We start from the raw sequence: 16692 nt of genomic DNA, 5'->3' as shown, positions 1-16692 counted from the left end.
ATTTGAGTCACCATGGCTCCAGCACAAAATACAAAGTAATTGAACTTGACTAGGAAACACTGTATGTGGGACCGAGGAAGGGGTGTATCTGCATGCAGCAAGGATATGCGCGGATATGATATGCAATTACAAACTTTTGTTGGAGGGGGTGGCTGTCCTCATTAAACTATTCCTTCTAGATCCTCTACAAATGGCTAGAATTTCTTTGGATTTAAATCAATTATTTCAGCCCTCGGGATACATTATTAGAGCAGTCAAAACCTTTGGCCATGTGGAAACAGGATGTACACGCATCAGAGTTACCAATTAAATTTTCTAGTGGCTCATGGTTGTTTAAAATTACAAAAATACGAGGTAGCAGAAGCTGTCATTAAAAATCTTCCCTACAAGCATTTGCGAGGATTCATTTAATCAGGAGGCAGCAGTCTGCTGGAGGGGCTGTGATCCGTTTGGACTTTGATGATTATCCATTTAATATTCATTTGACCTTTATTTAATCAGGAAAGACTTAGGCAGCAACATCCTCTAAGATACAAACAAGGGCCAGATAACACAAAAAATACATGTCAATATGACACATCAACTTGTTTGGCTCATGACATATTTTTGTCATAAGTTATAAAAAAGTCTTCAGGCTGTAGCTGTAGTAGTGTCTTGTACTAAACCGAACACGTGTGGCTATGTTGGTGACTACAGAGATAGGTGCTGTTTTAAAAAGTCTTTGTTCAGCACAGCAAGCACTGGTACAATAGTACAAGTAGTTAGTCTGTTCCCAGGCCTCCTGCCTGCTTCAAAACACTGCAGCCAGGATCCTGACAGAAAACTCAAATGAGTGCACACATCACATCCATACTAAAATCTCTCCACTGGCTGCCTGTAAGCCATACAATTAATTTTAAGGCTGATTCTCTCGTTTTTCAAATCACTTTATGGTCTCATCACAGTTTATTTTCCCAACAGTTCCTTGGTCCAGGTTTAAACCCTGAACAGTAATGCGGCATTTAGTTCATACAGCCCGCAGCCTCTGGAACAGCCTTCCTGCAGAGCTGAAAATGTGTACGTCACTTACTACTTTTAGAAAGCAAAACTTAAAACTCACATTTTCAAAACTTTTACCTACAAAAGATATTTTAACATCAGTATTCGTTGTAATTTTATTTGCTATTATTTAATTCATATTTAAATCTGTTTTCTTTTTTAAAAACATCCTTTCTGCTGTGTTTCTTTTATCTTTTTGAAGCACATTGTACTGTGTGTTTTTTTTATAATGTACTATATAAACAAAGTTTAACTAATTCATTTGCTGTGGTTTTGAGTTTAGTTTCACACTCCCTTTCCTTTTCATACTTTCAGATATAATTCCTGTTGCTGTTTACTGATTGCCTTCCAGGCCTAGTAAAGTTGCTAATGCAAACCAAACACTTCCTACAGTTGCTGCTTCACAAAGAGCGTTCCACAATAACTCTAGGATATAGAACTGCTCACTTTCTGGCGAGTAATCGTGCACAAAGTTGCCTTCGTCCTTTCTTTAACCTTTGCTCTATCACTGTATGTGATTTTGCCCTGTTGCCTATTTGACGACTAATTCCCTTTCTACCCTTACTTTCATTCATTGTGTTTGTCTTGCTTCAGCAGAGGTACATGACGTGTAATTTTATTTTATATTATTTTTTTTATCCATTCCTTTTGGGATGATTGAGAGCCATGTTTGATTTCAGCATCGCTTTACAAGACATCGCTGGTTCAGTGGAAACCTATAGGTTAGTTGCTGAGTGACACGAGAATGTTAGCATTTCTTTACCTTCCTAAGTTTTTCTGTTCCTACAAATTACAGTTTACTCCTGTCACTACCTCAAGGCCACCACTGCCCGGTCAAATGTGTGACCAGATTGTCCTCATGATCTGATATAACCTTCTCCATCTTATCCAGGAAACATGATTGCTCGCTTTGCGGCACGCTTTCCATTTTGGTCAAGATGTACGTTATTTATTTTTAAAATCATGGTGTCAGAAGAGATTGGTATGGATTTATTCATGAAACCAAGCTCTAAACAAGCAGCAAACGTCCTTATTTATCATACTTTCCCTCGCAGCCGCACAATTAAGAGCATTTATTTTCCACAAATGTCAACTTTGTGTCAGAAGGTAAACGGTCGTCTGCATTCGTTGTAATTCAACCCTAAAGGCTTTTACTATAGCTTTTTGTCAAAAACGTACATTTTCACACAACACACCCCGCTTTCTCTGTTGGTGCTTATCACTTATTTAAGATCAACACCGTGAGGAGTGTTTTTATATGCCTGGGTACTTCAGTTTTCAAGAAATAAATAACAAATAACGCGTGTTTACACAGAGCATGCATTGAATGGTTTGGTTACACTTTGGATCCCTTTTTTTTCCTTTCTTTTTTTTTTTTTAATGAGCGGACCAGTTCACTTGAGCAGGCAAGAAAGTCTGTGAGCATCTCTGTTGCCGCTATTTTACTTAATCTGTCATCCTCTGACACTCTTGACATAGACCCCCATAGTTTGTTTGCTTTTGTCAGGTGAGAACAATGCTATTTGATCTAAAAATGTGTGCATGGGGAACCCTGAAACTTGAGCATGGAAACAAGAAAATCACAAAGAGCAAAAGACTTAATAGCAAAAATGTACTACTGCTGGGAAATCTGAAAATAAAACAGGAATTAAGGAATTCCAGAAATCAAAAGGAGTGACTTCCGCCATGCTACCTCATGCAAGTCATGTAGAGTTTGAGCAGGAGGGAAAGAGCCTGCACTCTTGAGCTGGGGCTTCTCAGCAGCAGTACAATTACTAAAGATACCATTTTATAGGGGGGAGCTACTGAGCCATGAGCAGTTGTGACCATTCAAGCCATGCTGGTTATATCTAACAGCTCACTGCGGCTGTTTCTTTTTATACCCTGCTCGGCTAATCTAATAGCACCAAATATGTTCATGCTATAGAATAGCACCACTAACTAAGTTCAGCTCAGCGAGAAAAGCCACTTTGTGAAGCAGCGGTAAGTTGTGCAGCTGAGGGGAAGTATGATAAAGAGGAATGTTTGCTACTTTAGAGCTTCGTTTCATGAATAAATCCATACCAATCTCTTCTGACACCGTGATTTTTAAAATAAATAACGTACATCTTGACCAAAATGGAAAGCGTGCCGCAGAGCGAGCAATCATGTTTCCTGGATAAGATGGAGAAGGTTATATCAGATCATGAGGACAATCTGGTCAAATGTTTGAGTGGGCGTTGGTGGCCTTGAGGTAGTGACAGGAGTAAACTGTAATTTGTAGGAACAGAAAAACTTAGAAAGGTAAAGAAATGCTAACATTCTCGTGTCACTCAGCAACTAACCTATAGGTTAGGCTTGACATAACGCTGACCTGTCTGTATTTAAGAGCCCTCAGTTGCTGCTCTAAGTTTTTGAGGGAGTTTGAAAATGCAAGACTGACTTCAATGACAAGAACAATTTTTCAAAGTGTTGACCCGTATGTCCCACAACTTTTTTGTCCTTTTATGTGCCAAAAAGATAGTTAAGAAATACGGGGGGACATTACTTTGTAATCATATCATACATACATATTATTTCTACCTTTACCTGGCAACTGTCGGCACAATAACTTTCACCTAGTGATTCATTCATTTTTTATTTGGTTACACAACTATTTGTGGCATTTTTTATGTGAACAACTGAGTGCAACACTGTTTCTTTTCAAGCATAACCCATCCCTCACTCACACTGGCCTTCACATTAATCTAGGAATGTTAAGGCAACATGCCCCCACCAATGCAGCCCCTTGCGGTTTTTTTTACACGGAGTGCCTTTTTTCCTGTGAAGGCCTGGTTAGGTGTCAAGTCTTAGCTTGTGGGTGGGTTAACATGCAGAGGAAGGTTATAAAACTAGAGTCTGGACAGAAGAGGACATAAAAGAAAAGCAGAGGGGGCATATGGGTGGCCTAAGAAAGAAGTAAAAGACCAAGACTCCTCATGGTGTTGCTTGATATACAGTCTGGGTCACATGAGATTTCTGGGACTGATATATCCCACTGATATTCCATTTATATTAGGTAAAAAGTACATTAAATATGTTACTAATATATCAGAATTTCAATACAATCCATTTTGAGTAGCAGCTACGAACTGAAAATAAAATACAAGAACATGGCATTCTCCACGGTAAGAGTTACAGCTTCCTTTACTTTCTGGTGTCGTTTTTAGGCCCTAAAAAATTAGGTCACAGGCCAGAATATTGAGCATCCGTGATATAGATGCTGAGAATGAGAAAACAGAATGAGAAAAACTACGAGGGAGACAAGGTTAAGAACAGAAAGAAAACAGAGGAAGAGTGAAAGTGAGGGAAGATGGAGTTGGAGGGCGAGGCTAACCTTCCCCGCCCGGCAGGAGGTCTATGCTAAAGACAGAAATCCTCAGGCTGACCTGTCTGCTCGCAGTCCAGCTACTCTGGCTGTGCTTCTTTTAGCTCAGCTGGCACACTAAGTGAGCTGGTGGCTTGGATGTTTGGGGACAGAGGTTGTCATTCAAAGATAAGGCAAGTTTAAAAACCTGACTTGCACATTCAGACGTTGTGTTCTGGTTTGTTTCTAAGATGTGATTTTTAGGGCTGACTGTCCTTCTTGTCATCTCCAAGTGAGTCAGGTGAGACTCATGCAAGAACTGTTACCTTATTTTACCATGGGTGCTGTTATAATGACAAAGACTTGAATGTGTGTGCTAACAGATGGAAAAGGATGAAAAACAGGAACATATCACCTCAATATTGACACCAGTTCAAGGTTGTGTTGAATCACACAATATCACAGAGGTTTAATCCAAAGAGCTTGAGTTCCTTCTCCTTACCATTAAAAACAGGATTACCTTTTGTTGAGTTTATATTCACTCTATGGCCAAATGTATGTGGACACACTTGTCCACATACAGTTTTTCATGGTTTGGGCTGGGCCTCTTGCTTCAAATAAAGGATAAACTTGATGCCAGAGCATACAATTAAATATTTTGGACCAGTGGTTCCCAAACGTTTTTGCGTTTGACCCCTTAATAGAAAGCCGTGTCTACTTGCAACCACTCGTCGAGTTGTGGGCGAAGTGATTTCATTTTTCAGACTGTTTCATTTGGATAATTTTTAGAGGCCTGAGGAGGTAAGGCTATACAGTAAGAAAAAGCACATATAAGATAAAAGTAATTATGTGGAGTATAACTATCTTTTGTCTTGTTTTTTTTAGCCCATTACTGAACTCATGACCCCTTATGATTCATCTCACACCACCTTTTGAGGGCACTGGCACCAAAGCTGGGCACTGTTTTAGACAATAATGTTCTTCCAACTTTGTCGCAGCAGTTTGGGAAACCCTTTCCTATTTCAACATGATAATGCCCTTGTGCACAAAGCCAGCTCCATGAAGGCACTGTTTCCCCACTTTGCTAATAAAGAAGTCGACTGGCCTGCACGGAACCCTGACCTCAAACCCATCCAACACAAGTATGTGTGCATACTTTTGGCCTGTAAGGTACCTAATTGATTTTGTTTTATTAACCTAAACTGGATTTTCTTTTAACTTGAAAGTAGGAGAAAACAATGCAAAAATGTCCGTAAAAAAGTTATTTAATTTTGAGATAATTTTGTAGCCCAACAAATAAGCAAATTGGTATCCACCTAATTCATTGTTGCTTTTTGGTTATTATTATAGTGCCTTTCTGAAATTGCTTTCTAAAATAGACCTTTAGACCTACATTTGGTTCATCACATCACATATGATCTTTGATTCACTGCCTCTCACAGACATAAGGTAACTCACACGAGCTGCAACAGGCAAAGAAAGCAAAGGCCAAACAACAGAGATGAATCGGCTCCACAAGACGTAAAGGTGAATGTGTGCACACATCATGTTTCTGAAAGGGTAAAAATATGACAGCACTACAGTCCAAGAACATGCAACATGCATTCCCAGTGGCATGCCACCTTTGTGCCACAGTGCTCCAGGATAAAGTACAAAAAAACAAAAGGAAGAAGAGGAGGCTCACGCGACATCCTCACGTCTTCTCTTGTTCCCATCAACAGCTTAACGACACACGCTAGCTGCTCAGCTCAAGCCTGTGGCAAAGTGACTCAGAAAAAGGAAGCACTTTCAAAGAGAAAATGGAATGACCAGTGCAGCCGATATACTGTAGCTGCTATACAGGCAGGAACAAAACACTGAATTTATTTCGTGGCCTATTTTTCAACAAGCATTGGTATTGTTATGGAAAGCAAGAACTGCCTTGGGTTGTATTTCCCTTTCGAGGTGTTATTATGCGGAGAATTTTTGTTTGAGTACAGCATCTTTCAAATTATTCTGATGGCTAGTTGTTTGTAGGAAACTAGCTAATGGTGGTGAAAATTGGTGCAGTCTTTGGAGTCCTCACTTCACCCCAAATCTTCACCTGCGGGGTGAAGATGTGGGGTAGGCGGTTTATTGGTCTAAATTAGTGGATCACAAAGAAAACTACTTCAAATGGTCTGTTGCATTTATTAAATTTAAAATATTAACTTTTTCCCTTATGCGCGAATGAATGTTAGAATGCTGAGTTTTTAAGGTGATAATATGTCAAACGTGTGTGATTTTCAGCTTGTTGTCGAGTTCTGCTCCCGAATGGCCAAAAACACGGATTAATGCAGCTTTAATATGTAAGTGACGTTGTAGCAATCACTACTTTATAGGTTGATATAGTTTATGAAGGCTTGTTCCAACAAGATTGTTTCAGAAATCTACTATATCTGCCATGGCTGGTCAAGATCACTTGATCCGACTTTACCAAGGCACTTCACATTAACAATTTTTTCTGGGTGCCCGTTTGAGATTTATTAACTGATCGAAACAGCAATCGAAGGATGCGGCCTTCAGGAAATCCTTGCCAAAACCTGTAAAATAACCGTGTCATGACAAGTACAAGTGCAAGAAACAAGGCAAAGCCATGTAGCATTCCAACAACTGCCACTCAGAGACTCTCTGATCCAAAACAAGAGTAACAGCAACAGTAAGCTCCTCCACCCCTCAGCCTCTCTCTAGTGAATTAGAATAGAGAGTTCACTTCAAAAGAGATCCCCCTGCATTGAAATGAAGTGACCTTTCGAGTGGGAGTATAAGTCACAGCACAGCTCAGCAGAGAGAGGGAGAGTTTGCTCAAGGCTGTCCCTTCTTTTAACTCTTATCTTACTGTTTAAGCTCAAAGTGAAAGAAATAAAGGCAAGGATTTGTTGTAGTGACTGGAAAAACCGAGTAACATCAAAGTTTATTTTACAACACTGCCACTTAAAGGCCTTTCTAAGTAAAACCATGAGAAATGAATACATTTGGGACATCAGTCAATATTGCAGTTCCTGTGACATTTTCAACCATCAATTGAAAGACACTTTGGCATTGCAGATGGTCTGTCGGCCAACTGATCTCACATTCGGTGAAAACATTTGAAAATATTAAACAACAAACACTAAGTAAACAAATGTGTTCAAGACGATCAGAGTTAACCTGACAAAATGGCCCAATTCCTCCTCACACTGAAGATTGAGACATTCAGATCTTAGCCACTTATTGCTTAAATTTGTCTTCTCTTTTGGGATGGTAGCAATTTCTAAGATGAAATATCCTTCAGGCAAAGGTTAGGGCTCCGCCTCTTTTCTAAACACTCAGAAGTCTCTCTGGATATTACTATAAGGGTTTTAGTGTCTATGTGATGCTGTTTCATCACAGGTTTAATATGCATTTTTTTCCATTTTTTTGCAACATTCAGAAGAAGATTAAAAACCATCCAAAAAGTGATGGACCTGTCTATGTTATGCTGTCAAGGGTTTTGTTTCTTTGTATGCTGTCGGGCTGTCTTTCGCTGCACATTCAGATAACTTTGCAGCACAGACCAAGAGAATCAAATTCACATAGCTAAAATACAGCAGCAGTAGTGTAACACAGACAAAAGCTTCTCCCCCCAGACAGCCAAGAACCAACATCTGCTCTCTACTCAAAGACTGAGACTCTCAAAAGCATTCTCTTCAAGATGTACTCTATACATACACTGACGATGAAGCAATGCTTCAATCTCATCATGTATTCGGATTCAAAACCAAAAGCAAACTTCTACTTGTAGATGTGTATGTAGAAGCAACATGACTCCTCCTCCATCCCCCTGTCCCTCGACTCCTTTATTCAACTATGCATCACTGGGATTTCACTGGAAGCAAGTCTTTTTTTTGTTGCTGCACCATCTCCACATTCACAACACACACTCTGCTCAGCGCCAATGAAACCACAGGCTGCCTTGCAAATGACCTGCAGACATGAAGTGGCACATGTATGCATTTATTCTCTTTTATTAGCTTATCAACATGCATGTGCAGAAACCGGTGCAGCACGGCAAATGTCATCTGCATAATTCTCTATAGGTTTCAATCACAGCTAATAAAGGAAATGAAGATCCTGGGGCCAACGAGAGCTGTGGTTCTGTAACTCAATAAGTCTGCCGTGACTTGAAGTTTTATTTCATGTGAGGTGCAGTGAGGAGAGAATGCCAATGAAGTGAAGCTGGACTTTCCTCGGTGGGAATCAAAAATTTCATATTGGCCCATTTAAAAACTGTTTATCTGTCGAATTATGTAGTGGATAATACCAAGTGCACATTCACAAACCCAATATTGAATAGCATCAGTGTAGTGCAGTTAAATAAGCTGCATTTATGTCTTTACACTGCATCTTATTCTCCGCTCTATTTCCCTCATGTACTGTATCTTCCCTGTTACTGTCTCCTATATATATAATGCTGTCCAATAAAGCTTGCGTACTATTAAGACCTTAAGCACTCCTTGGTGCAGTGACACCAGCATCTGTATCACACTCAACCTGAGATTGTAACATTTATCTGCTTTATTTTAGACCCTTCACATCACCCCGCAGTTAAATTGTCGTCTTAACATGCATCGTTTAATGGAGGCTTTGATGCAAAGCACTTAACATCACCACAAGTGCGTAGGACAATCAATACCTACCCAGACAGTGAAACCTATTTTATATTGTCGGCTGCATGGGTTACTTATTTGACTATACCCATAAGGCTATGCATTACCAACACACTTGACATAATTAAAGACAGAAGACAGCTCTAAACTACCAACATTTATTTTAAAAAATGTGCCTTTGAAGAAGTTAATCACAGTCTGACGGGGAAACTTTATACAGGCTGCTTTGACCTGCCGTGGAGATGACAGTGTTCAGACAGTTAGCAGAGTCAAAAAATAAGTGTTGGAGCAGTTATTGTCGAGCAGTGGATCCCAGTCATTTTGGCCCCTTAAAAAACCGTCATGTCTGCTTGTAATGATTTCATCCGAGGTGGTCACAGTGATTTAGCTTCTCTAACCTTTCATTTGAATGATTTTTAGAAGCCAAAGCATCAAGTACTTTACAAGGAAAAAAAAACAAAACACAAAAATCAGAGAAAAATCTGAAGACATATGGGCTACAATAGTTTGCATGCAAAAGGTGACCCCTCAGTTTTTTTCTTGGCTCCCTCTGAGGGATCACAGCGCCCAGAAGGGGAAACAAGTTAGACTCAGGGAGTGAAAAAGGATGAATGATGAAAAATTATTTGACACTATTGATGGCTACAACTTTATATTTTGTGCCTGGAGACAAATACATATAAACTTCTACTCACTTTTGTTACAGTAATTTCTTATTTTTAAGAAATTATTGAAATTTATTATGTTCAAGATTTTCCATATGTATATTTGACCTTGGGAATTGTGTGACAATTTAGTCTTAGCTCAAAGGTCCAGCATTAAACTTACTGTACTCAAATACAGTAAGTTGACCTTTGGGTCGCGATTATTTTGTCTGGGAGTTTTTATGATTAACATGGATGAATGAATTATAGATACAAGGTGTGTTTCCTTCCACCTGTTTTGATGTGGATTTTCAATTTGTGCAGAAAAAAAACCTTGTGCAAAAAAAAAAAAGTCTTTGTCTGAGGTGGAAAAGTTGAAAGCAAAGCGTGACTTTTACAATCCTTAAATTAATACATGAAACAAACATATCTCCATCATATGTTGTACATTGTTTTAAACCATTTGAGATTTGACTGGCGTTGTTTTAATTACATCATGTTGTTTTGCCCTCTCCTTCCGCAATGGTTTAATAGCACCTGACTGGAGAGTTAGTGCTACCGGCTGTTTACCTTGATGAACCCATTCCTAATATTTCCATATTTATGTTAATCTTCAGCAAACTGGATTTTGGAACAAAGGACAAAAAGATCAGTACAACACACCACTATGCTACTACACATACGTATTCTTTGTAAACACAATGAAAGTAGTGAGCTTCCATCGTCCTCATTACTTGTAGATTGGCAATTGATTCCACTGTGCCTGCGGCAAACACAATTACTTCTTCAGTTCCTTGTTTTTGACAAAGTAAGCTGTTTTGAAGGCCTCATTTAGCCTTTTTTTCTTTAAACAGCACCAAGAAAGACTGTGAACCCGAGCTGACTTGAGAATGAGGCACAAGTTAGTATCATCCATCCAAAATTTAATTAGTGCCATCAATCACATTCTGCTACAAAATCTTATCAAAGCGAAAGTCAGGTTCACTGGTAGGATCAATTGAGCTCCTCTTAAATTGTCTTTTGAGTGTGCTGACTGGATTTAACCATTCAGTGGCTGCTTTAATTAGAAGCACTGTGCATATATCCATTAATCCATTAATTGTCCACCACCTTTCAATGTCTGGGTTTTTTCTTTTTGCAGTAGCCCAAATGTCTTTCTCTGCAGCAATGTCCTCCGGCTTTTTCTAGGGGATCCTGAGGTGATCCCAGTCAAGGTGGGATGCAAAGTCCCTCCAGTGTGTTTTGGGTCTGCCCTGTAATCTCCTACCAACTGGAATGATCAGTATACCTCCAGAGGGAACATCCATAACCACTTTAACTGACTCTCCCTCCAGATGTTTAAGCTTCTCATTCTGTGCCTAAGGGTGAGCCCAGGCAACTCATTCCAACCACCTGTACACATTAGCTTATTCTGTCAGCTATTATTAGGGCTGTCAAAGAAATATTCTAAATTTGATTATATAATGGAATTGTAAAAAGAAACAAAAGAAAAGAAAAAAACTAATATTCAATCACCCTTACCGTGGCTGTCTGCTTCACGAGTTCTCGCGTTGGCCTAGGTCGCTGCACTGAACTCACTGAATGATGGACAGGAGTCACACAACATCACTCTCACTGATTGAAAATTAAATATGGGTCAAGCTGAAACAACCGAATAATTCAACAACAACTGTGTGGCTATAATTGCAGAGAGTTCACAATTCAACACACAACTCACAGCGACCCGTTTGGAAGTACCTCGGATTTTGGTCAGTAGACGGCAAAATTGTGGAACCTCGGTTAAAGTTGTATGCAGGCTATGTAAGCTACAGTTAGCTTAGCATTCCAGCACTAGCAACCTCAGGGCACATCTTTAAAAAAAAAAATGCACCCAAGTTGTTATGTCTCTCATATTGGTTTGCCCTCTTGTGGACATAATGCTAAAAAATAGCTATTTAAATGGTTCAAACCGGAGTGTTTTCTTTACAGAGTGAATAATCAAACATCATTTGAGACGGTTTGACAGCGCCAGCTGCTATGAAAAGCTTATGAAGGGTAGGTTAGGGTTGGAATGTAGACTGGTCTGAAGATGAAGAATTTTAGCTTTAGACTCAGCTTCTTCTTCATTGTGACCGTCTGGCACAGTCTGCCTGTATCACTGCAGGTGCTGCACCAACATGCCCTTTCATATTTAGTCTTATCTTTTCTCCTGGTCAAGACCACAAGACAAGTGAACTTGTTCGGTTGGGGAGTCTGGTTTTTTCAGACAAGTAAAGAAAGTGGCCTCAAATTTGGAGTTGCTGTTCTCATCTGAATAGATTCACACTAAAGACCATTTCAGACATGCAACACTTTTGGTTAAAGTAATGGCCATTTAACATTTTACTCTCATGTCTGAATAAGCACCCTGGTCACTTTTATGTAAAAGTCACAAAAGCAAACTTACTATGTAGGACGAATTTACATTTCCTTATCATTTTCAACACAGGTCTGAATTGAATGCCGTTAGATTAACAGAAAGACAGCATCGGCACAAGGTAAAACATACAGAGAGAGAGAGATAGAGAGCACTCGAGAGAGAAAAAAAACCGCACTCTAAATTGAGCAAACAGGAGTTAAATCAAAGTCCCAACTTAATGTCCTTTCATGCAATAAGTTTTTGGCTGTTAGATATTACAAAACCGGCAGCAGTATTCGGTCTCTAATGACATTAAATGACAAAATTGGTGTGAAAATATACTATTAATAGCTTCAGTATGAGAAGTGGTGTCAAGAATTTCTCATGCTCACAATGGTCATTAATTAAGGCTTCAAGTATAAAATAAGTTCAAAAAACCAGTAGAGTAGAGATAACGATTTTTTCTTGCTATCCTAACATTTATAACTAACTCTGTTTTATCTGAGTTAAAAAAAATCACTTTAACAGAGAGATGAAGGGCAGCAGTGTTACGTGTTCCACGTCTGAAAAGGGGCTTAGGTTTGATGAGTCATTTACAGGCACTACATCATCAGTTGAAAGCAGAGATGTGATACTGAGGTCCCCAAGCTGAACACACTCCACTCCTGAACTGCATTTAGAGTTTCTGTCCATGAATAAATTGGTCATAAGGACTGAACCTGGCAGAGTCAAGTGCGCACCAAAAATGTGCTTGACCTGCTGACAAGAATATAGATAGAGCTGTCATTCCATTTATGTGAGGAGTGGATGGCTTGCAGCCCCAGCACCCCGTATGCAAGGTTACTCAAATCTGAGGATTCAAAAATTGCTTGTGCCTCCTGAGCAGTGTGATGCATTCATAAATGTAGCACAACTTCTCGGACCGCCTACATCTGCCAGTCCGAAGGGACTGTCCCCACCTCTTTTTGTAGATGTATTATACCTTATATTTACACATTTCCCTTTAATTCAGTTTGACAAATTTCATATATCCACACTTGAAACTGAAGTAAAGTTCTGTGTGTTTGCACAGTGGTAATTTTTTCAAAAGATGCAACTGCAGGTGGGTACATCAGAGTTTAAGGGGTTAAAGGAGAAAACAACCCTACAGAGACCTTTTCCATTAATTAGAGGTTAACTTCTCATAAGAGAAAGCATGTTTCCGAGGCCTGATACAGTATAAGCAGATTATATAGTCGGTAAAACTTTGATTACGTTCATGAGCTCTGCAAAAATCATGCCAATGAACAAAGTCTGGCCTGACTTTCCACGAATTTGCTTAAATCCACGAGTTACACAGGAATTGGAAATCTCAACCTGGGAAGCTTTAATGTGAACATAATGATCTTTAAATAAGTAGAAATCTGCCCCCGTGCTGACCTTCACGTGCCTCAGCACCTCAACACTAAATCACAGCAGTCTGACTGTGGAGGCACAAGACAACAACAGAGTTAAAGGATCAGCAATCCTAGCTGAATGGGAATCAATAGCAATTAGAGGATTATTGCTGCTATAAATAGCCCAGAGGAGCTATGACAAGGAACTGTTTGCTGCTGCCTGACAGTAGGGGAGGAAGGAGGATGGATTGGAGGGGTTTACAGGACACGCGCCTGTTAAGTTATTGGGTTTCATTTCCATTCACATGACACCTACTCCATCACGGAGAGGCCAGGGTGCGAGTGTCCCACACATACTTACACGTCTGGATGGACACGCATGCAACTGCAGACGCACACAATCGCTGTCAGAAATGCACACACATTCCTTGTTACTGAGGGATAAGAGGCATCTTTCAACAGACTTTCTTGCTAATTTTCACACCAGGCTTCAAACCAGTAACATTCTGAGTATATACTCTTTCTGCTTCTCTGATCTCAAGGTTTCAGCTCTGTTCGAAATGCTGTTTGCATATACAAAACCCCATGACTGCGATTGTTCTATTTTCTCTGGTAAATTACTTTCTCTCCCTTTTGTACCTCCATATAATTTTTTTAGACAAAGGTGTAAACAAGAAGAGAGAACTGTAAAAAGCACAGGTAGATTTTGGATGTGGTCTGCTTGCATATTTTGAGCTGCGTATTATTTTGTGACTTATTACAAAAACACTTTTGGGTGTGACCCCGTTAAAGTACAACCTGGCATGGTGATTGTCACTGCTCTTTGTTTTGTATAAATGAACCTAATAAAAAACGCAAAAAAAAAGAAAGTGGGTGCACCACAGTATGAAGCTCATAAGCTTTACATCAGCCAGGAAGGAAGCGCAAAGCCGACGCAAATTTCTTGTTCCTGCTAGGCTCCGAAATTAGGGCGTTGTGCTGAACTTCGCTGCGTTGAACGGCACCGGAGCATACAACGAACGGAAGGGAGAAGTCAGTGGGCAGAGGATGCTGCTTGTCGAGCAAGGATGATCACAGACCATCCTGCATTTATGAACTGTGACTAAACCGATGGTACCTTGTCTCAGTTTAACAGAAGTGAAGTTATGCAGGAAATTGGGTTGGAGAGAAAACAGGAAGGATGAGAGCAGGTAGAGGAGACCAGGTGGGTCTTTGCTCCCTCTGACATCTGTTTTTTTGTTTGTTACTAAGCCAGCGATCTCTGAGCCTTTCCTGACACACTAGTGGATTTGGAGTAGGAAAGTTGAGATCTTGCAGTCATCTCCTCCAACCAGAGAATTACAACACTGCCACGTACACACCTCCAGTTTGTGTTTACGTTCAGTGCTACACAAAACACATTGTGTGTATCCTCAAGGTCTAGAAACATGTTTCTTTCCTGATAACACATCTGCAAAGCTGATTTTGTTAAAAATGAAACCTGGATTGTTTACATCCATGTTTACTTCCTAGCAGCTGTCACCTGTAGATCAGCGGAACAGTGTGAAACCATTGGCTGGTATGTTTATCACGTCACGTCACGTGCGTGCATGTGCGTGTGCACGAGAGAAAACAAAACGGGGTAATAAATTAAAGACTTTTATATAAATAACTTTTATATTAAGTAGTTTAAAATGTATAATACAGAACACACAGAAGAGAAAAGACATAATGATCACTCACAGATGAAATGAATAACGCCGGTCTGGGATATATTAGACAGTAAGTGAACAGTTGGTTCTCATAGCCATCGTGTTCGATGAGGGAGAAATGGGCAGGTGTAAAGAACTGAGCCACTCTGACAAGGGCCAAATCATTATGGTCACGACTGGGTCGTCTGGCCACGGAGCAACTCCAAAATGCCAAGGCTTGTATGGCGAGAGCCTACCCCCAGGTTTTTCATTTTCTTTTTTGTTTTTTTTTTTGTAAGCAGGATTTCACTCCTGGTTTCTTGCTGCTCTAAGTCCAAATCCAACCATATCGTCACAATGCAGCTTTGACCTGTGCAGAGAGGACCTCTTAAATTTCAAATTACTCAAGAAAAGTTGAATGTATACAATGGCTATCTCTTTGGCAAGATACTTCTTTCATCTTTTAGTGAATTCGCTGGCGTGATTCGTGCCACTGTATGATATCTGACACTACTTTGCTGACGGGTTTATGCTTACATGTGAAGATGACCAAGACAGTGCGAAGCAGGAGGTCAACAGCTGTCTCCCATCTCTCCGACACGCGGGCCACTACTGGTGGTATGAGGATCTCTGCCGGAACATAGAACTGCAGGGCGAAGGTGATGAAAATACCAAAGCAGTACAGAAGCTTCACAGCCTGGTAAGTCCTGGAAATATGGACAGAGAAAAGGGGGCGAAATTGAAAGAGAAAGAGCGAGTGAGGAAATGTGAGAAAAGAAAAAAGAGACAGACTTACATGGATTAAATAACAACTGTTGTGTAGCAAAGTTACAGCTAAAAAAAAACAATCATATCTAAATTTGTTTAGTGCACTGAAATGCAAAGAATCAAAAACCTTTCATAAAACACAAAACAAGCTTCACCACAAGGCCTCAATTTTCATCTTCAAGATCCATTAAAATCATATTACAGGTTAGGGAGGAATCAATGGTTAGTCCCTGTAAAATACAAAGTAAACACCAACCGTCTACTGCTCACTTATTTCAAATACAGATAATGGTAATTACAGTCTTTCTGTTTTCAACCTCATTAAACAGTCAATCTGTTCCACTAATTAGCCACATCAGTCCAGTCACAGGAGGCATTTGAAAAGACGTCCGTCTCCTGCAGCTGTGACAACGGTAACAAGAAAGGAGCAATTCCAATCGGAGTATTTGATTTTACTAACTTTATTATCCCTAAAAGAAGAAAATGAGCTCACAGAGGGAATAAAATGAGCACACATAACCTCTTAATCAAAAGCTCTACGAACCAGAACAGACAACACACAGCACAAATTTGTCTAAGAAGTTCATTTGCCCTGAGTAAGTGAAGATTGTTTTTCTAACCTATTGTATATGGGTAATTCCTGGAGATTTACTATTAGCTTCTGCATTGCTGCATGTGCCGGGCTCTGCAGAAAGGACACTGCCTATTAACTAAAAGTAGTAACCGGAGATTTTTCCATATGTTATACAATGGTCTATTTTACAGACACGATCTCGACTTGCTGAGGGGTCCCGGGGCAAAAGGGAGCTGCTGGGCCCCTGTTAACCCCCCCACTCCTGATACTCCCT

At 39.9% G+C, this 16692-nt stretch overlaps 1 protein-coding gene across 3 annotated transcripts in view; it reads right to left on the bottom strand.

Annotated features, from left to right (window-relative positions):
- The window catches only part of slc36a1 (solute carrier family 36 member 1), a 43637-nt gene that overhangs the window by 8369 nt on the left and 18576 nt on the right, over positions 1 to 16692 (bottom strand). For 2 of the 3 annotated variants that reach the window (XM_040119464.1, XM_040119463.1), the window contains exon 11: positions 15614 to 15783. In XM_040119464.1, the coding sequence (XP_039975398.1) occupies positions 15614 to 15783 (170 nt within the window). Of the gene's footprint in view, positions 1 to 15052; positions 15447 to 15613; positions 15784 to 16692 lie in introns of those variants that run through there. The other variant, XM_040119465.1, reaches the window with a different exon arrangement.

The sequence above is a fragment of the Xiphias gladius genome, chromosome 23 (assembly GCF_016859285.1).
Source record: "Xiphias gladius isolate SHS-SW01 ecotype Sanya breed wild chromosome 23, ASM1685928v1, whole genome shotgun sequence".
Lineage (NCBI taxonomy): Eukaryota > Metazoa > Chordata > Actinopteri > Istiophoriformes > Xiphiidae > Xiphias > Xiphias gladius.
The sequence above is the reverse complement of the archived record's forward strand: the minus strand, read 5'-3'. Positions and strand labels throughout refer to the sequence as shown.